General features: G+C 41.5%; 1 protein-coding gene across 2 annotated transcripts; it reads left to right on the top strand.

The window, feature by feature from the left end:
- The first annotated feature begins 267 nt into the window (after positions 1-267).
- LOC115761145 (rho GTPase-activating protein gacF) lies at positions 268-20,298 on the top strand. 2 transcript variants are annotated; one of them, XM_030702813.1, is made up of 12 exons: positions 268-347; positions 9,966-10,285; positions 10,506-10,700; positions 10,764-10,895; positions 10,963-11,105; positions 11,802-11,885; positions 11,945-11,999; positions 15,479-15,547; positions 15,607-15,911; positions 15,971-17,124; positions 17,190-17,390; positions 17,456-20,298. In XM_030702813.1, exons 2-12 carry the CDS (start codon positions 10,145-10,147, stop codon positions 17,737-17,739), a joined length of 2,763 nt encoding a protein of 920 aa, XP_030558673.1. In that variant the 5' UTR covers positions 268-347; positions 9,966-10,144; the 3' UTR covers positions 17,740-20,298. The 2 variants fall into 2 exon arrangements, with proteins under 2 accessions (XP_030558673.1, XP_030558674.1); XM_030702814.1 differs by lacking the exons at positions 15,479-15,547; positions 15,607-15,911; positions 15,971-17,124; positions 17,190-17,390; positions 17,456-20,298 and adding an exon at positions 12,590-13,633.
- Positions 20,299-21,664: the final 1,366 nt, after the last annotated feature.

Genomic DNA, 21,664 nt, shown 5'->3' with positions numbered 1-21,664 from the left:
AGCTCGCTCGGAAACCATGTAAAGACTTCACTTCACTTTAAGTAATTAACGCGCCGCGGTTGTAAATAAATAGAGGTTTTTAATTCGTGTCAGAGTTCAAAGTTGCAAGTGAAAAACCCTACATACCAATCATCATATTTATATGTGTGCGCGTGTATATGCAAGTGCAGCTGCCGTGTGTGAGTAAATTTGTATTTGTGTGTGTGTGTGTTGAAAACAGAATTTTGGCAGCAGAATCTTCAACACAGCAGCAGAACACGAAATTGAAGTGCGTTTTATACATGAATTTGCGCAAAACTTAAATAGAAAACGGTGCAGCGCGCCAGCAGCAGCAGCGGCAGCCAGAGGTAAGTTTGTGTGTGTGGAAATGCATTTTATTTTTACTCTAACTGCAACCGTTTGTATATATATATGTGTGTGTGTGTGCATGTGTTTGCTTCTGCACGCTAATTAGCCTAATAAGCAGGCAAAATTGAAGGAAAAAAAAAAGTAAACTCAGCATTTGCCTAGCCAAATATACAACAGGAAAATCGATTTTCCTGAACTTGCAATTTTCCATGCCTCACTGGCTTCATGGAGCCCAGGCAGCGCCAACGGCAGCATCGGTGGCTGGCGGCAGGCGGCAGCCGGCGATGCCAACGCCAACGGCGCTGTCGACGTCCGAATGCGGCATGGAACGCGTCTGGCAACGCGCCCCACAAAATGCGGGGCAACCTCATAAAGTATACATAAATTGAATTTCGAAACACGGAAGCGACGAGCGAGATGCGAGATGAGAGACGCCCCAACAAGCTGACATGTTGTTGTTGTTCTTGCTGGCTGCTGCAGAGCTTATGTATGTGTGTGTGTGTGTGTGTGTACGTGTGTCTTAGCTCTTGTCCATCAACAAATGTTGAATAAAAATAAAAAAAAAACGAGAAGAAAACTCGACCAGTTTTCATTTAACAGATTTTTGCAATCAGCAATGCGTTGGGAGCTGTCACAGCAGCAGCCCTTTTTGGAAGCCACCCGCCCCGCCCCCCCTCTATAACTTACTCACATTACTTGCGTGCGTCTATCCGTGTGTGTGTGTGTGTGTGTTTTGATGACGGCACTCAGCCGCATGACGGCGACGCCAGCTGCGACTGCGACTGCGACGTGCCCGCACTGATTTTAGCCGTGTGCGTGCCCATGTGTGTGTGTGTTTACACCAATACACGCACAAAGCATTAGCGAATCTTGTTGTTGTTTTTTTTTTTTTTTTGGCGGATGCTGCTGCTGCTTGCTGTGTGCGTGGCCAAAAAAAGGGGGTTGTCCCTTTTCTTCCTGCACCCTGTCCCGCAATGTCTGGTTCCTTATTTGTCTTTTCCTTCCCTTGTACAGGGTGTTCGAGTGCCTGTGTGTGTGTGTGTGTGTGTGTGTCGGGCAACAAAATTACTTTTACGAGCATTTGGCATAGGTTGTGTTTTCCTATTCCCATTCATTCACTCACCCATTAGGCCCCCCTCTCCAGCTATTTCTCTCATCGTTTAGTCGCATTTGATGCGTTTTTAATCAGACGGCGTCAATTTGCTGCCCGCTAATGGCGAGGGCGTCACTTGACATGGTTGCTGGTCGCCTGGTTCTGCTAGTCTGGCTCGATGCGATGCGACTTCTCATCTGCACGCATTTCAATTCCAGCACCAGCTGTGTTTTATATAATTATAATGCTGCCAGGCATTGGCCGGCGTCTGGCATTTAAGCATGTGTGTATACCCTACACTTTCTTTTGCCTCTTTCTTACTTTTGTTCTTCTTCTTCTTTTTGCATGCAGGCATGCCTCATGCCCAGTTCTGTGTGCTTCTCTTGGCTGACTTCCTCTCTGGCATGTTGACCATACATATGCCAAATATACAAGCCACTGCATGCCTTTCTGGTCAAATATCCTAACTATAAAAAGGTTAGTTAAGTTCTTTGATTGTCTGGGAACTGTGCGTTCTACGTGTGTTTTTCCAGTAATTGTAACAACATTTATATTTTAAGAGTTTGTTCCATTATTTTATTTAAAAACCATTATCTTATAGACAATGAATATTCCGGTTGCTTTGCTTGCGGATCAACAATTTAAGCTAGATCAAAACTTTATCTTAATAAATAATTGTAATGCTTTATATATAGATCGATTCTTCAATTAATCACAAAACGGTTCTTATAGAAATTACAACTTTAAAAGCAAATAGAAAATGCCCTAATGAGTATTTCAATTTCAAGTTATTTGATTCTGTAGTAGTAAAACGTTTAAGAATGACGCGCAAAGAGGAAACGCAAAAGGAAATGTTCTAAATGCACGCGTTAAATGAATACAGACGCTTTCAACAGAAATGGCAACGTTTAAGGATGACGCACAAAAGGGAATAGAAAAAGTAAAAACAAAAGTTTAAAGACAATGGTAAAAGTTGAATATTGTGTTTAACATTCGTCAAATTGTTTTCTATAAGCTTCTATGCAATAGTTTGATTTTCTTAAGAGCATTGCGCTTTTCGTTGTGCCTCGCTTAAGCTTTTACAAATTCGCTGTACGTGTTTTTATTTTCTTCTTCTGCTCCATGGGCTGTTGGAGTACAAAAATACATATGGATCTATTCGTATAAAGGCAGCAGCTGTTGTTCGAACCGGCAACGCATTGCTGGAGCAACAACAACAACAGCAACAACAACAACGAGGAGGAGGCGTTGATGAAGTCGACAGCCGCTGTTGTTGTCGACTTTTTGCTGTGCGTTGTGTGTTTGTTTTTAGCATTTGTTTGGTTTTGCTGTCTTTATTTTTTTTTTTTGGAAATATACATACATATTTTGAAAAAAATAAGAAAAAACATATTTAAGCGACAACGACAACAACAACGACAACAACTTCAGTTGTCATCCATTATGCATGCAAGCGAACAGCTCGCGCATTGGATTCGCCGAGTTTGCGATTGTGGCGACTGTCAACGTTGCAACTTCAACTGCACCCAGCCACACACCCGCCACACACACCCGCCACACACACTCCACACACACACACATGAGCCTTGGCCAAAATGGCGACCCTGCTTACACACAGACACAGGCACATCTGCACTGTGTTGGCCCCACGCAAAAATATTTTTGTTGTGACTTGGCAAAAGTATCGCTTCACATCGCCTCGCATCGCCTCGCATTGGATCGCATTGGTTCGCATCGGATTGCCATGGTGCAATGGCCGCAGTGTTCCCACTGGGTCCGGTCGCTCCGGTGGCTCCGTTCGTTTCGGTGGCTCCAGTTGCACATCGCGTTGCCGGCGACACTTTGCCACGTGATTACTAATCAACTTGGCACATTAATCAAATACAGCGACAACTCATCGATAGTGAGCCCAAATATATTGTCATTTCATATACTCTTCCTAGTGGGTGCTAGCATTTTGTCCTGAAGTGTGTAACTCCGACCACAAAGAGTATATATATATTCTTTATCAGTTTTAATAGCCAAGTCGTCATATTGAGTAAACGAGTATCATAATAGCATGTAATAAATGAATGAAGTAAGAGGAAGGCAAAGTATGAGATGCTTAGAGTGAGAGTAAACCAAGGCAGTTTGCTTTAGGAACTGTTGAATATCACTGTTAAATAATTAACATAATGTTAACAAACCGGTAAGACTCACTTGACTTTGTGAGAATCGTAAAGAAGAGCGCGTTTGTAAAGCTAGACGGAGGAAAAGGGTGAACGAGCATGTGTCATGTGTGGGGCAAAGAGATCGAGATAGCGAACGCAGGAAAGATGAAACGCAAGCTACTGAATGAGAGAGAAAGAGAGAGAGAGAGAGAGTGATTTTTGGGATAAGCTAATCCTTGGTCGAGTGAAAGAGAGAGGGGGTCAGCGAAAGATTGACAAAGCGAGAGAGAGATAGAGAGAGATTGGGAAAGTGCGTTTTGGGTAAGAGTTATTCCTCGGTCGAGCACTCTCTTATTGAGAAAACAATTAATTGGATTGGGCAGGGGGGCGTGGCACGGGCCCCATGCAAGTCATGCCAAAATAACAACATTGTCGTTGTCGCTGTCGTCGCCGTCATCTCGTCATAGTCCAATTACAGTCAATTAAACTCTATCACAAAATTGTGAGCATCACGCTAAGAGCTGCATCTGCGTCGCGACGCCAGCTGCCGAGCTGCTGGCTGATTCGATTTTCGGGGTGTTGGCTGGCTGGCTCGGCGGATTATTTGGTTACGCCGTGCCGCCCGGCTGACTGGCTCCGCGTGCGTGCCACACCGTGGGTTACGTGCCGTTGCAGCTTTTAGCAGCTGCGGGTTGGCACCTATATTCTTTTTTGGCCAACTCTCGCTTTGCAGCTTGCATGGCATTCCGGCTCATTGCTGAAGATGTCTTGAAGCTCGTTGCGGATTGAGCAATCGCCGGAAATTGGGTTACACTTCAGCAGCTAGCACAAACTTTGTTATCTTTTTGTTTTGTGCATATCTTAAAAGTGTTATCATATCAGCTCCAATCCACATGAATATGCATATCACAATAAGTAGATAATTGTTTAAAACTTTCAACTCATATTTAATGCCCAACATGTGCCCGCTTTTAGCTACAGCCTGTGGCAGAACTACTTAGAACATTTGATTCTAATTAGATGACTTTAACTTTTAAAAGAGGTTAACAGTTGAAGTAGTAGTTCCACATGAACTAGATATATATAAATATATGACTTGGATGACTTGGATATATATATACTTGTTATAGGTCAGTCGAAGCACTAAAACGTGGCATAAGTATTTTGACATGTTCTTGTTTGGGCTTTCAAAACTAATCGATTACTTTTGAGTCTGAAAAAAGATAAGATAAGAAAGATATGAATAGATATACATTCTGCTTTATTTAATGTGTTTTGGGGAAGGTTTGGATTGAAGGTCTGTTGGGAAATAGTTCCTTCAATGTAAAATCCTTTAAAATCCTTGAATATTGATTAAAATCCGTCAATGGAAATCAAATAACACATTCCATTAAATTAAACACATAAATATGAGATTTTATATATTATAATATTTTAATAAAAAATCAGAGATATATTGTTATATATTATGTCTCTTAACTGATCTTAAAAAGGGCACTCAAGATGAAATGTTTGCCTTAATCCTAAAAATACTTGGATTTATCAGGAATATATCTCGTTAAAATTTAAATAAATACTTCATAAGACTTTCATATCATAAACAAATCTCTTCTAATTTTTATTCTTTCGCTTAGTCAAAACGTTCCGAAATTCCTCAGTGAATCGTAATTCAATTTGCCCCGCCCAACAGCGCATTTCAGCATTTTTCAGTTCTCAAATTTTCTATCTGTGTCAGCGACTGCTCCTTAAATTTCCACAAGTTCCAAAAATGCAAAATAAATTGCATTGCTTTGCAGTTTTTGTTGTTGTTGGTTTTATTTTTGTTTTAAGTAAGCTATTAAAAATTTGTTTTGAAAAATGCGACACGCCTGTCTGGATCGAATTGATGGAAGACTGAAAACTCAACTGAACTGAACTGAACTGGGTTCTATTTTTGGTAATTGTGGCCTGCTTTCAATATGTTTTTGTACTTGTATGCGGACCATGGCAGCCCCCTATGTTTCCAGGGTCCGGTTCCAGTTCATTGCAGATACACATATTTAGGGGAGGGGAGGGGGGGCGTGTCAGCGGGCTGGGATGAGATGGGAGGGAGGGGGCGTGGCGGTCTATTTTCAACGACAAGATTGTGGGTCAAACATGCGTTGTCATCGGAGAAGAATACAACTTGCACACATGTGTGTAAATATGTATGTGTGCACATACATCAGCTTATGTGTATATGTGTATGTATTTGTATATGTATAACAATTTTTTCAATCAGGCAGCAGCGTAAACAAAATATAAGCAACAAACAATCCATTAAAAGTTCATTGGAGACGCGCCCATTGCGGGGCATCGAATTAATTAAAGCTGCCTACGAAACAGAGCGAGAGAGAAAGGGAGAGAGAGATCGAGAGAGAGAGAGCGAGAGAGAGAGGGAGAGGAAGAGAGAAGGAGTGGGCAGCGAAGGGTGAAAGCTGCATCACAAGATTGAAAGAAATTGTTTTTTATTATTTCTTGGAAAAACGCAACATATGAAATAATTTATAACAAGTAAAAAAGTAAATGCATTCAATTGGTAGCGACCTGAAAATACCCTATATTTAGCTGACTTTAGGAAAAGAAAAAAGAAATATTACTAATATTATTCAACTTTGCCCGTGCTCCGTCAATTTATCAACTTTTCAATCAACCTGTCAGTCAATCAGACAGTCAATCAATCAATCATTCAGTCAATCAGTCAGTCAGTCCATCAGTTAGTCAATCAGTCCGTCAGTCAATCAGTCAGTCAATCAATCAGTCATTCAGTCAGTCAATCAGTCAGTCAATCAGTTAGTCAATCAGTCGATCAGTCAGCTTTCTTCATACAGGTATCGCAACTTTCTATATTTTTTGTATATACAATTCTTCGCTGTCACATACACCCCGTATGCCACTTGCTTACAGGGTATTCGAAACATAAGTCAAATTGCTGCGTAAGCCGCGGCCAAAGAATTCTGAAAAAGTCGAGTTTCAACGTGCGGCCAATAAGTAGGCGCAGCTACAGCTTGGCCCATGAACTGGGTGTGCGTGTGCGAGTGCGAGTGTTTATCTGTGTGTGTGCGAGTGTGTATCTGTGTGTGTGTGTGCGTGTGCGGTCATAATGAAAATAAATTTGTTTATGCGCTGACTTTGTTGGCTGGTTAAAGAAAGAAGTTCTTTGTTTGCCGCTGCTGCAGTTGAAAGTTGTTGCCGCAAAGAATCAACACTTTTGTGTCACGTAGCAGTAACATGCAGCATGTAACATGCAGCATGCAGCATGTAGCATGCAGCAGCCACAACACACGGACGCATTTATAGTTAAGCTTTGTAAAGGGTTGCAGCACCTTGCCGCCCACTTGAAGTCGCTTAAATGTAAAGCTAATTGGCTGCACTTTGGCCCATTGGCCGCATGTGGAGCGAGATAATGAAATACCCGCAGCAGGCAGGAGGCATGCAACATGCAGCATTCAGCATGCTTCGAGTGCCACTCAGCACTAAATGCATGGCTAATCACATTATAGATAGCGATATGTCTTTGTGTGCGGCACTTGAATAGCGACCGCTGTGGCCCGCATCACGGCGTGGGCGCAACATCAGCAGCAGCTGCAACATCATTATGCCACAACCCCAACCCCATCATCATCATCATCAACAGCATCATCATGATGATGATAATGTTGAGTTTTTATGGACTGGCGCCTTTTGTTCTATGTCTATGTCTATGGCTTTATACCTTTATTAGTTTGCCTTTGTTTGTTCAATTTATGAACTGAACTCTCGACTTCATTGAACTCTGGCTTTAGCTGCAGTTGCAACATTAACATACACACACACACACGCACACCCAACACACACATGTACACCCAACATACAAAGCATACAGAAAACTTGTTTCTCTTCTGTTAGTTATGTATTGTTTTTGTCCAGTCTCTTGCTATCTCTGTCTCTTTCTCTTTGTTTTGCATTTGGCGCAATGCTAATTCATTTGCATACACAACAACAACAACAACACTCACAACAACTCTCTGTTTGTGTTTGTGTGTGTTTGTGCCTCATTCTCATTCATGCCAAAACTGCTGCCAACTTGACGGATGGCCCCGGCATGCTTGGCTGCATTTTAAGTTCATCTATTTGTGGCATATTGCCTGTGTGCTCGACTCTGACTTCTCACTTCTCAGTTCACAGTTCTCAGTTCTCGCTGCCCATCTCCAGTCCACGCCCCCTGCTTTCTACAGCCCTTCTCCCTTCTCTATATATATATTCTCAACTCCCTATTCATTGCTATGCTAGGCGGCAGACGGAACGAGCTGTTCAATTAATTTTGCTGCCCATTTTGAAAATAAACAAATTGGCTGCAAGTGCAAGACTACAAGCTGGGACAAGTAAAAGTGCTCGAGTCAAGAATGCTCGACTTGAGGATACCTCGCACATTCAACAAAGAAGAAGAAAAAAAGCAAGAGCACAAATTATTTGTTGTATTTAGTTGTAAAGCAATCATTTTCGCTTTGACACGTTTAGAAGGCCAGCGCATCGCTTCTCTATCGCTTTCTTATCTTGCATCGAAATTAAAATATATATAATATAAATAGAGTATTGATTGAGAAAGAAAAGAAATGGATTTCTTCTAGATTTGTATTTATTTATTTAATTATTTAGTTCCTATAATTTGGAGAGCTTTGAAGTTCTGCAACTATTTATGTTCCACAGAGTTAAATACGACTCCTTAAATTCTCTCTAAAACGAAAAACTTCTTCTTATATCCATTAAATTTAGTCGGGCTATAAAAATGCAATGAAATGAAATATCTTATAGGCAGCATTAAATACTATCGCTATATTTATGTTAGGTGCGATCCCAACTAACGTCTCCAGCTGTGCGGATAATTCATCTGTGGCTTTTTCTTGCTCTAATCATTAATTGCCCGGCCCGGCCCGGCTCGAACTGGTATTTCGCTGTGCGCGTTGACATATTTAATGCCTCAATTAAGTCGTTTCCAATTTTTTATTAGTATTGCACGCATCCTAAGTCATTTTGCCACATTCGAACCATCACGAATTTGACTTCAAACTCTGCGAGCAAGTGTTCGCGGGCGACATATGTGGCCTCATTCGAGTGCTGAGCATGTTTGTTTTGGGCAGAGGGATTGACTGTGTGCTCCTCTATAAATAAACGCAGCCATTGATAAGTCTGGGTTTAAATGGAATGCAGACGTCATTAGACAGATTAAACGCAGCATATTCAGCGTATCAATGGAATTCCTTAGCTGTTTTCTCTTCTGCTCGACAATCTTATCAAATATGACATGTATTTAATCGCTTTTGATAAACGGCTCGCAAAACATTCACGAGAAATTCGCATCAGACTTAAAAATATAAATGCAAGTGAAAGCAAGAGCTTTGGAATGTTGCATTTGGTTTCGTATCTTTTAATAAAAACAATTGTCAATTGTTGCTGTCAATTTATTGATATTGTTGTTTGTTTTGATTCAGTTAGTTTTAGACGTTATTTAACGACATACAGCTGTTTAATGGAGAATGTTATAAAATCTTATTTGTTTTTAATTTAGTCATTAGAAATTCCTTTTATGGATGTGCAGATATTGCTTTAATTTAATTTCTCCTGCCTTTCTGGCTTTCGTCCCTAGACTTTCTTACTTTCTCTCTCTCTCTCTCTCTCTCTCTCTCTCTCTCTCCCTCTCTCTCTCTCTCTCTCGCTCTCTATCACTGTTTTTTCTTCTGTTAGTTCTTTATTACACTTGTCTTACCTTCTGTTATCCCTTTAAAGCCAATTGTTTTTTCCTTCTCATATTTATCGCCTCTCTCTGCGATTTGCATGAAGTGAAGCTCATAACGACATTATTTCCAAGTCCAATTCATAAGTTAGGTCTTATGAAATGCTGCCAATGAATGCATACAGCCGGAAACGGATTAGACGAAGAAAGTTAGAACATTTTCTATGTTTTTAAAAAGAAAAACAACAAAGGTTCGAAATATCTGCTGCCCACTTAAAGCTTTAGTAAACACTCGCATTTATTAACAACTTTCCATTTTCATGTTATTCACCCAATGATCAAACTGATCAGGCGCTAATTTCCACTCGAATATGCTTTGAGAGATGGGGGGAGAAGCAACATCAAAAAATGTTGAAAACAGTTGTTTATGTTAATTACGTATACGTAGAGCAGTTGTTTGGGCATTTTTTCTTCTCTCTTTAAACCTATGAATGGTCTACAAATTGTGGTTGGGTGACCCAATTGTCTATATAACTATCTGTATCTGTATCCCAATGATAATTAAGCACTAACGAGGCGAGACCTTTGTGCCTTTATAAGTCATAATTCTCATAAATTTGATTGGCTTGCTTCTCTTTTTCAGATGACAACAACAACAACAACGGCAACATAAATAACAACAACAACAACGACAACTTTGACGGCAAAAACGAGTCGAAAAATATTCATTTGACCAACCCCTGCATCGAGCAGTCTTTGGAATTGTTTAACGCCCCGTAACGAATAACGAATTTGAAATTGTACTCCATATCGAAAACGTATATGAACCCAGCAAGTATGAGGTCGTCTGTCTTATCAGCGAAGTGCAATCGAGGCGCATCTTTGCCAACTTTATTGCTCTGTTTGCTGCTGATCGCGGCGGCGGTAAACGCTGAGCGGGATTTCAATGTGAACGACTCTCAGGTGAGCGGGCGGAAGGCAGAAGGGGCAGATGCCACAGAATGCGCTGCTTTGTTGCAACTGCAACTGGGACTGCGGCCTGTCATTTGTCTGTTAATTTTGATTGATGATGCCTGACACATTTCACTTGAAAATGCCGACAATTGACTGCAACTGCAACTGCAACTGCTGCAACTCAACAATTGTTAACTCTTTGAACTCTTGTGCGGTTTTCTCTTTGTAGGTGCCCGTCATAGAGCCGAAAGATGCGCCCGCCTACCAGCAAGATCCATATGTGACAGAGCTAATGCGTTGCCAGCAGACACAGCCGGAGATTGTGCTCTCGCTGCTGCTGCGGAAGCATGACTGGAGCGAACTGAGCCTGGCCAAGCGCGCGCATGTTCAAGCCAAATTGGCCAAGTTCTTTGCCATACCCAAGGTGAGTCTAGCAAGTGCTTGATTATCTATATAATTCTCATGCCATGCCTTCTCTCACTGGCAGGAATTTATTACGCTGGATTCGGTCTCGAAGCGGGAACTGGGCAACATGCACAAGCTGGCCATGCGTAAGGGCGGCAAGGGTCAAAAGCATGTGGAAGCTGCGAATCGTCGTTTGGGTCGCGCCAGTTTTATGGTAAGTCGTTAAATTTGTAATACGCTTTGCGACGTGGTGAATAAACCTTTGACCGAAATCTTTGCAGATTGGCTGTGGCTCGAGTTACTTCAGCATGGGAGAGCCAATAGCCAAACAGATACCCCACCAAATCAAGGATGGCACCATTGGCGCCTTAACGGAGGAGAATTTTGGCCTGTGGTTTATATGGCGCAAGGAATTGAAGTCCAGGTAGGGACTTGGAGAGCAGTAAAGAGAGCGTAGCAGAGTTGGAAATGAGTGCAACGAGCGCATTCATATTGTAGTGAATGCTTTGAATGATTTGGTTTTAATTGAGTTAATAACAGATTGAGCACATGATATGCATTAGATAGTCAAATGCTAAGCAAATGTTAGCAAATGCTTTACGCCCAATTCAAATAATTGTAAATATCAAGTACTTGTTATTCAGATAGATTTAAAGAACTGCTGCACTTTAAAACGTGGCTTTAGCAAATCTAATGAATGGCTTGCATTTCTAAATATCAAGTACTTGATTTCGAATAGTCTCAAACAAAAACAAATCAAAAAAAAAATCAAGCGAATGTAACAAAGTCAAATGTATCCGAGTATTTGGTTGGGTTAAATTAACTCTTAATCAAGTTGATTAATCAAATCAAATGAATGTGTTGCACTTTTTGTCTTAAACAAAAACCCAATCTAGCGAATGTAACAAAGTCAAATGAATCCGAGTACTTGCTTGGTTTAAGCTCACCCAAAAGCAAAACTAATGAGCGAGTGAAAGTGTGAAAAAGAGACTGTATTTATCTGTGATTTGCATTTGGTTAACTAGACTTGCAACCAAATGGAAGTTAACTTTAAAATTTATATTTGCGAGCACTCGCAAGACTGGTTGACTTGCTGTCACTGATTCACTTACACTTGCAGATCCCAACGAAAGCGACGTCAGTCGGAGGGCAGCGGCGACGAGGATGACTACGACTATGGCGAGGATGACGAAGATCAGGCCGCGTAAGTATTACTAATGCCGAAATTTATGACAATTTTGATAGCTCTTTTGCTTTTTCCAGTGAACTAGTTACGGTTGTGCCCACATCGCATGCGCATCGACATCACCATGGCGCGGTGAGTGTTCAATTTGAATTGGAGGTTGTCTTTCTGGTTTTTGTTTTTCATTTGTGGTGTTTTGGATTACCTGAGGTTTTAACTGTTTTTTGGCTGTGACAAACAGTTTTATGTTAATTATGTATAACCTATTATTACATATATATATATATATATTTATGACTATACAGACCAATACGTTTAAGTACATTCGTTTATAATTTACGGCAGCTCATGATTATAATTATGTTTGTTACTGCACTTTGTTGATAACTGCAAAAGACACACGAAATTCCCACACACAGATCACAAAATACTCACATATACCTATATATTATATATTATATCATTGAATTTTGATGATACGACTCTCTTTAACATGTATGTAATTCATCATACGGTGTTCTCGTCTTTTCTTCTCTCTCTCTCTCTCTCGTTTTTTTTTTGCCGTTTACATTCTCGTTTCTCAATATATCTCTAACTTTCTCTCTCGCTGTGCTCATTTACTTAACTGTTACTGACTGAATGCTAATTATTCATAAACTAACAAAAACTCCAACAACTCTAACAACAACAACAATCGTCATGAACCACACACAACTAATCCGCAGTCGGAGCACGAAGAGAACCCGGGCATGAGCAGCTCCTCGGCATCCTCCTTGCCAGCTGCTAGCAAATTGGATGAGGAGATCGAAGAGAGCGTCTCCAAATTGGAGTCTGTCATTAGCAAAACGATTGAGAATACCAAAAATATTAAGGAGCTGCCGGTGCTCAATGTCGACGATGTCGACGAGGACGTTGAGGATGTTGAGCTGCAGCAGCTTGGCCAGACTACGCACAGGCAGCAGCTGGGCGTGCCCGCAGCGCCGGTGATTGTGGATAATGAAAATGAGCTCGGCAATGAGCTGGAACTCAAAACGGGCCGCGAGCAACAACAACAGCAGCTGGAGCAGGAGCTGCAGCCAACCACAACAGTTGCGCCTGGCAGCAGCAGCTCCTCCATGGCAACGGTAAACCTAGACGCAGAAGACAACAACAACAACCAGGTTGACACTGCGGCCGTCGCTGTTGATGTAGCCGAGCACGCTGCAACGAGCACCTCACAAACGACCACTAACCACAACAACAACAACAACAATTTAACACCTGCCACACCAGGCACACCTATGCCTGGGTTCGTGCCTGCCCAAACCGAGTCTGAGTCATTTTCACCATACGACGCCAGCTCCTCCATGTCCCATCCCAGCATTTACACCTCATCCTCATCCCCCGCGATTGCATCCACCATCGAAACTGTCGAATCGTCTGCCTCCACCAACTCCAACACCAGCAGCAGCGGGAGCGGAAGCAATCCTGTTGCTCCTGGCATCATATCCCCAGCCACAGCATCAGCATCCGCCTCCGCCTCAGCCCCAGCGGTTGGCCCACCAAGCACGCCAAGTGTCGTAGACTTTGATATGGCTAACACTCTCACAACAACAACAACAGAAACTGCACCATCATCATCTTCAACGTCATTATACCCAACAACTTCATCATCATCAACAACAACAACAATTGCAACAATGCCAACAACAACAACAGCAACAACAACAACAACTACAACACAATCACAAACGCCAAAGGTAATGTCGCTTTTGTGTGTGTGTGTCTGAGTGTGCGTATGTGTGCTTGAGTGTGTCTCTCTGTGTGTGTGTGTGTTTGTATCTCTTTATGTCTCTCGTTGTGCGACAATTGTAACTGTTGTTTAGCCTTTTATGTGTCTGTACTTGTCTCCTGTCCAATGACGCCCGCGCCGCCCGCGCCGCCCGCGCCGCCCGCGCCGCCCGCGCCGCCCGCTCACCCACCCACTCACTCGGCGCATACATACATATATAAAACTAGCTGTATACATATATATGTGTGTGATATATATATAATGTTGTGTTTGTGTTGTATACAGTGTTGCATAATTGTTAAAAATCGTATGTTGCCGCAGATCTAATCCCTAGAAAGTGTAAAGCTTAAGTTCATATGTTGCAGATTTAGTTAAAGAAAGTTCATCTTTAAAATCTAAAAATAAATTAAAAAATGAATACTTAGTTAAGTATTCGAATTAAATTAGCTTTAATATTGTTATGTTTAGATATTTATTTATAGTTTTATTTTATATATATTTTGATTTTAGTTACTTTATTTGTTAATCTTTTATATTAAGGGCTTTTGGTGAAGGTTTTACAAGGTTTCGGCTATTTCGCAGCTTTTAGCCATACTAACTTTTTGCACGGGAAATCTCAAAAAAAAAATATCCAAAAGAAATTCTTGTAGTTCCCAATTAGTTAAAAGATATTGTGGTTACAAAATAGGATACATATGATGTGCCATGATTTTATAGTATTATAAAATGTATGAGTTCAAAACTTTGAAAACTTTCAAAACTAAAGAAAATTGTTTAGATAGACAAATAGAGGTGGGTCAGTGCAAAGTCCTGATAATTAGCAATTATAATTGAAACATTAATTCAATAGAATGTTATATATATATAAACTCACCTCTTAGTTAGAAAGACCATTTCGTCTCAGGTATATCGATTTATTATAGCATGAACATCTATTTCTTCAAAGTAATATTCTCAATATAAAGGCCTCACTTTCTCTAAGATTTGTTGCCCCTCGTTGCTGCGCTTGAGCGAGTTTTTCTCTGATTATTATATTAGCCAGTTAGCCAGTTTATCAGCTCCAGTCGAACCTGCTCGCATTTATTTTCGATGACCTTTTTGTCCTGTTTATCTCATGAATTTCTGTTTTGCAATCCAAATATAACAAAAAAACAAAACAAAAATGCAAACTGCAGACAAATGCAAATGAGCTAGAGCCGAGCACCTGGCTGCCGCCAGCAACGGATGTGCCTGATGCGGATGTGGCAGCCACAACGCTGGCCGAGATCGAGTTAGTCGAGTCCACGACGACGGCTTCGCACGCGCACAGCACGCTCTCGATTAGCCCCAAGGTGAACTAATACTACTTCCGCCCAAACACGCGCCTGTATGCATATAAAAGTAGCTATATGTATATATAAATATCTATATATAAAATTTAATAAGCTGCACCAAAACCAAAAACCCCCCGCCAATCTCCCCGGCCAGCCCAGGCAGAGTAAATCCTCGTGGGCCGCCGCCTCCCATTGCCAACTAGTTAAGCCAATTAAGGTATTTCAACGTTTACGGCTAATGCACTTATCCTTTTGAAATGGGATGCCAATCAGCGCTGATTAACAGCGCATTCTCCTCGCATGTACACTTCCCTGGTATTGCATGAATAGTATATGTATCTCCACTATAAGTATATTTAGCTATGTATCTGTATCTGTATCTGTATCTGTGGCACCCCCCGTAACAGCTCTGCTTGCCCTTAGCTCCACACTATTCAAGCATGACACTTAAAAAAAAGAAAAGAAATAAAAGCGCGTCACTCCAATTAGCCAGTTCGTATGTCATTTAATGAGTTCTCTGTAATTCCCAGGCAGGAGATGCTGTCGACGCCCTCGAAGCCGCCAGCAATAGCAGCGTGCCCAACCTCACCAGCAACGAGGTGAGTCAATCATAAAATGAAACTAAACCAAACTGATTGCTGAACATTTTATGCTTCAGCTGGCAACGGCAGCGTCGACGACGACGACCCGACAGCCGCAGCTGGAGGTGAGCAGCTCGACGGATGCGTCCACGGATTATGTGGAGCCGCGGCAGGAGAATAGCGTGCCCATCATTAAAATGCGTCTGCAGAAGTTGGCTGTGCCGTCGGGCAAGGCGTTTAGTTTTGTTGTGCCCACGGAAACGTTCTTCGATGCCGAGGATCAAACCAATCTGCGCCTGGAGCTAACCGATAAGGATGGCCACGAGCTGAAGCCCACATCCTGGCTGCAATTCAATGCCGATAAACGCGAGCTCTACGGCCTGTAAGTGTCCAATTTTGAAGGATTTGAGCAAGTTATTTGAACATCTTGTTTCTATTCAGCCCACTGGACGATGCCGTGTCGCGCTGGCAGTATCGCCTGTCGGCCACAGATTCCGGCAATGCCAGCGTCACGGAGACTGTGGAGATCAGTGTGCAGCAGCATCGTGCGGTGCGCACCATTAATCATGAGATCAGCATTGCGGTGCGCATCAATGAGAAACACGGCCACAACATCGATTGGCAGCTGGAGCTTATAAAGGCCATTGCGCACACGCTGGAGGATGGCAGCAGCTCGGCGCTGGTGGTGCGCGAGATACGACAGACGCTGCAGGACCCACAAAGCGCCAGCTTCGTGTACTTCAATGAGACGCTGCCCACCAGCGATTGTCCCGAAACGGAGCTGAATGAGCTGGTGCAGCGCTTGGATGTGCAGCGCTTGAACAATCTCGTGCAGCCGTTGCTGAGCATCAAGTCTGTGATGGGTCAGCTAATTGGCGCCTGCCAAAAGACTGAGCTGGCCAAGATTAAGCCCACAACGCACATGGCCAAGAATTTGCCGCCCATGCCGCGCAATCAGGTGGATCGTGTGAACGCGTCCGTTGGCCAGCTGCTCGTTTACAAGGTGCCCAGCGATACGTTCTACGATCCCAACGACAATGAGTTGACGCTCACGCTGAAAACCAAGGAGCACAAGGAGCTCAGCACACGCCACTGGCTGCAGTTCGATTCGAAGAATCAGGAATTCTATGGCATACCCAAGAGCGGCGACATTGGCACCGAGGAGTATCTACTCATTGCCGAGGACAGCGGCGGCCTGAGTGCCAACGATGCACTCGTCGTTGTCGTCACCCATACGCCCAAAAAAGAATACGCGATACTGTACAAGGCGTATCTGGCCATACGCCACGAGAGCTTCAATGCGGAACTGCAGCGTAAGTTTGTGGAGCGCATTGCCCAGCTGCACGGCGATGCCAATACCAATCAGATTGTGGTGCGCTCCATTACCACGCACCATGACTCGGATGGGACAATTGTCAACTTTTACAATGCTTCGCTTTACAAGACGCACAATCGCTGTCCCGACAAGGAGATGGCCGCCACACGCAACATCTATCTGAGCAGCGATATGATGCCCAGTCTTAGCGTAAAGAAAGCCCTCGGACCGGAGCTAAATCTGACCAGCTTTACGGTGGTGCCCTCCGGATCCTGCCATCGTAAGTGAAGCAACACACTTGGGCATAGGAAAACATTGTTAATCTGTTTTTCTTTTCCTTTTTAGATGCGGAGAACAGCGACATCAGCCAGCACGAGTACATACCACCACGCAGCAAGGAGCCGAGCTTAAAGCCAACCTTTCCCGATGAGTATTTCGCCACCTTTATACTGCCCGCTGTTATAATTGTGGTCATGATATTGCTTGCGTCCATCATAGCCTGCTGTTTGCATAGACGCCGCCACAAGAGCGGCAAAATGGAGTTGGGTAAGTTTCAAATCTCTATATTTGCACTTGCAGGAAAGTTAAAGTAATCTTGTAAACCCTTGCAGGCGATGAGGAGGAGCGTAAATCGTTCCGGACCAAGGGCATACCTGTTATCTTTCAGGACGAGTTCGAGGAAAAGCCCGAAATAGGCAACAAGAGTCCAGTCATACTTAAGGACGAGAAGCCCCCGCTTTTGCCGCCCTCGTACAACACCTCCAATATGAATGGCGACAACGATGTGGATGAGTATGTGCCACCGCCGGCTGTGGTGCTGGGCGGACGCGAGGTGCGAGGGAAATCACCGGCAACGCCCTCATATCGCAAGCCACCGCCATATGTATCGCCATAAATGTGTCAACGGCAGCAAAAGCAGCAGCAGCAGCAACAACAACAATAAGAGCAGCAACAGCAACAATAATCACTATTAATCAATTCTTAACAAACACAAAAATGTAAAACAATTTACAATCTTAATCAAAGATATCTTTCGCACCCTCGATATCAACATTATCAACGTTAACTCAAAAGTTGTTCTGAATTTGAATAGAGGTGCAAGTCGACAGCCCCGCCCACAATTATGATAATATTTATGAAACGGTATTATGTACGGACACAACTGTAAAACAATCAATTAACGATTTCAATACGCGACTTGGCTAACAACTTAAGCTAAAACTAAAAAAAAAAAACTAAACATTTAAGTAAAACTAACTATGCTGCATATAATTTATCTAGTATGTACCTTAACTTATATGTACACACACACAGACACGCACTCACACACACACACTACACACACACACTTTAGTAAGCAAGCGAAAGAGCTTGAAAAACACACACACACACACACGCGAACCTTTTTATAGGATAGCATTTAAAGCACGTTAAAACGCGGCCAGCCGCCGTTTGACCCATGCCCTTTGCCCAGCCTCGACCCTTATGTATCGAACTATTTATTATTGTTAATTAATGTGCAGCCTACAGACGTTCGGCTTGAGCTATTTAAGCCGAATTGTTTAGCCCCTCTTTTTTGGCCAGTACCGTCCGAAATGTACCAAGAATAGCTCACCTAAAGAATTCTCTCCCCCTTCAAAAGCTGGCCGCTGCCCAGACCAATTCTATTTTTCTTTGAGGGGGCCAACACTTTAGCCACATTCTATATGCAGTTCGAACTTGTTGGCCGTCTAGTATTTTATCATATCATATATATATTTATAATTGCAGTCACTTGAGCAGGGGGCATCTTGCTTCAATTTTGCATTTAGTTTTTAAGAAGCAATCGTTTTTATAATGGTTAACTTTTTAAATTTATGCTATACTCGATACAGCTGCCAATTGAATAGTGAGTACGTTCACACAATTCATTTATAAACAAACAAACAAACAAACAACTACAAATCAAAATAATAGTACATATTCCGAATTCCTATAGTTGCCCCACAAGTGCTTCCTCCATACCACCAAAATCAAACCCAAAACGTAATGATCTACAACAACAAAACACACACGCCCACACGAAACACACACACAAAGTATATCAAATCATTACTTAAAGTAGTCCCCTTAGTTATTAATTGATTTTACAAACCCTATATGATTAGAATTTACACGTATTTATACACATATATATATATATATACTTAAACTTAAAATTACTTGAGGAGGAACCATTTGAATTGTACTAAAAACTGCATATTTTAGCTATCTAGTGAGTATGTCCATTGATTTTTATATACGAGAGCGTCATCTATGTAAGTTAGAGCAATATTTTGTCTGAGAAAAACAAATGAATGAAAAAAAACATTATGAGAAACAAATTACTTAATGAACAAAACAAATGCAAAACAAAAAAAAAAGAAGGAAAGTTAAAGTAAATGCGACCGCAATGCGGCGTAAAGCCTATTAAATTAAGCATATATGTACGATTATGTGTACTAAATTGAGTAAATTGTATAAGCTCATTAAGCCTAAAATATTTACACTGTATTTTGTAACAACAACAACAACACACACAACAATAACGGTATCAATTTATTTTGAATAAAAAATGCCAAAGATACATTTTTATTCTTAAGTTTAATGTTAATTTGAGCACATTAATTGCAAATGTGCATTAAATTGGATAGTTACTACTTTTATGTAGTATACATTGTGAATTTGTGAAATCTTGTAACGTCACGTTAGCAGCAGACGTTATCAACTAAGTATTCCCAGATTGTAATTAACAATTGCCCGAAGGCTAAGTAATTCAAAAATGATCCCTAAAAAAAAGGACAACCAACTTAATAAGCCAATAAAGTGTTTTTTGGCATGGCCGGGTTGCTAAAACATTTATAAAAGTAGAATTCTCATACCCTAATTTCATGCGCAGCCAACTAATAGGCCCCCAAATTGCCTGATGGAGTTGCCAGATTGCTGAGAAGCTTAAAGAGCTTGCGTTTATTTCAAGGTTCGTTGGTGTGAAAAACACACACACACACACCCACTCAGACACGCGCCCACACACAGACACACCACAAGTAAGTACACAAACTGATAACTAAATACACAAATTGTTTTTAATTGAACCAATAAATGCTAGCATAGAACACTGAACTGGATGCATAAAAAAAATCACATGAAATAAAATCTATATATAAAAAAAAACAATAATTGTGCATAGAAATTGTGAGCGCTCTGATCATGTATTGTGTGTGTGTGCACAACCGAAAAGAAAAAAAAAAAACAAGAAAAATCAATTGAAAGCGAATTGTGGGAAAAGTGTTTATATATTTGGTAAAATGATTTGGCTACGAGGCCCGCCCCTCAAATAATTATGGTAATTATTGAAGAAAGACCTAAAGTCAATAACAAGAATAAACAAATAAATAATAAATGAATAAATTGTTTGCAATTTGTAAGCGAAAAATTTAATTGCAACACACACACGCGTACATACACATCCATAAAAATTACTAATAAACATTTATATATATATATTTTGATATAAACAAAAATGCGTTTGATTCCATTTTAATTGATGTTCGGGCATATTGGAATTTTTGCGCTAATTTTGCTAATGAATGGGGATATTTCAATTTATTTAAATGCCAAGCCGGAGCCCAGCTCAAGCAAATTATGATATCAAATCAAAAAGCATAACACATAATGAAGTAATATAAAATTTGTTGTTGTTGGCGTTGTTAGCTCTCACCTTCTAATCAAAAGACGTTGGGCGAAAAGTCGAATGCGTGTGTGTGTGTGTGTGTGTGTGTGTGTGTGTGCGTGCGTGTGCTTAGTAGAGATGGACACGTGCCGGGCTTTTCTCCGTAACACGACTTCACCAACACGAAAGTAAGATATTTGTAACAAATTATATATTTCGGTTATAATTGTTGACTCACGCCAGATAGTTCACATTTCACCTCTACTATCCTTAGGATCGATTTTCCGAGTTTTCTGACGTGAGTCAGTTAAAGAGAAATTCAATTTTTTTCCTTTTTCCGTTAATCAAAATATATTATTCTTTTTTATGTATGTTTATTTTTGATTGTGTGTATATATGTGATGTATGTTAAGTATGTATATATGTTTTTCGTGTTTCGTTATTTTGGAGTTCGTGCTGGTTCGTGTCGCAAAAATCCGGCCCGCGCCCATCTCTAGTGCCCAATGTGCCTTGAGTCCTGGATGTCCTGAGTTTTATGCTATTGATTCGGTTACTTTGACAACCAATATGCGTTGGCCGGATCCTGGATTCTGTATGCTTACGTATACCCATAATACACACACGCACACACACACACACGCACACGCATACTCACACTCACACACACACAAACACACACTTGGCTGGCTTCGCTGACGCCAGGCGTTGCCTTGTCTGTCACTCAATTCAGCTGTAATGTGGGGGCGGGTGGTGTGTTGTTGGGGGGGAGGCAGCTGCCACTTCAGGCTGTTGTTGTTATTGTTGCTGCTGTTATTATTATTATTATTATGTAATGCAGTCATTTAATTGGTAACAAATTGTATTGTTTGGCTTGGCATTTCTATGCCAGTTGCTTTTGTACGCTTTTATGACTTTTCCAGGAAACCAATCCTAAGCATTCAACAAAACAGAACAACAAGAAAAGCAACAGCAGCAGCAGGTCATACCTGGCGCATGTATCCACCTGGTTGCCATATACATATGTAGATGTATCATATATGCTTAAAGCATGTTGTTGTTACCTTTAATGCCAGCCCCTGGCCAAAGGCCCTGGCTCTGACTGGGCATCTGTTCGGTCTGGGACCCGCCT

Source organism: Drosophila novamexicana, unplaced genomic scaffold (genome assembly GCF_003285875.2).
Source record: "Drosophila novamexicana strain 15010-1031.04,08,12 unplaced genomic scaffold, DnovRS2.1 tig00000462-arrow-pilon, whole genome shotgun sequence".
Classification (NCBI taxonomy): domain Eukaryota; kingdom Metazoa; phylum Arthropoda; class Insecta; order Diptera; family Drosophilidae; genus Drosophila; species Drosophila novamexicana.
Note: the sequence above shows the minus strand (reverse complement) of the source record. Positions and strands in the feature narration are given on the sequence as shown.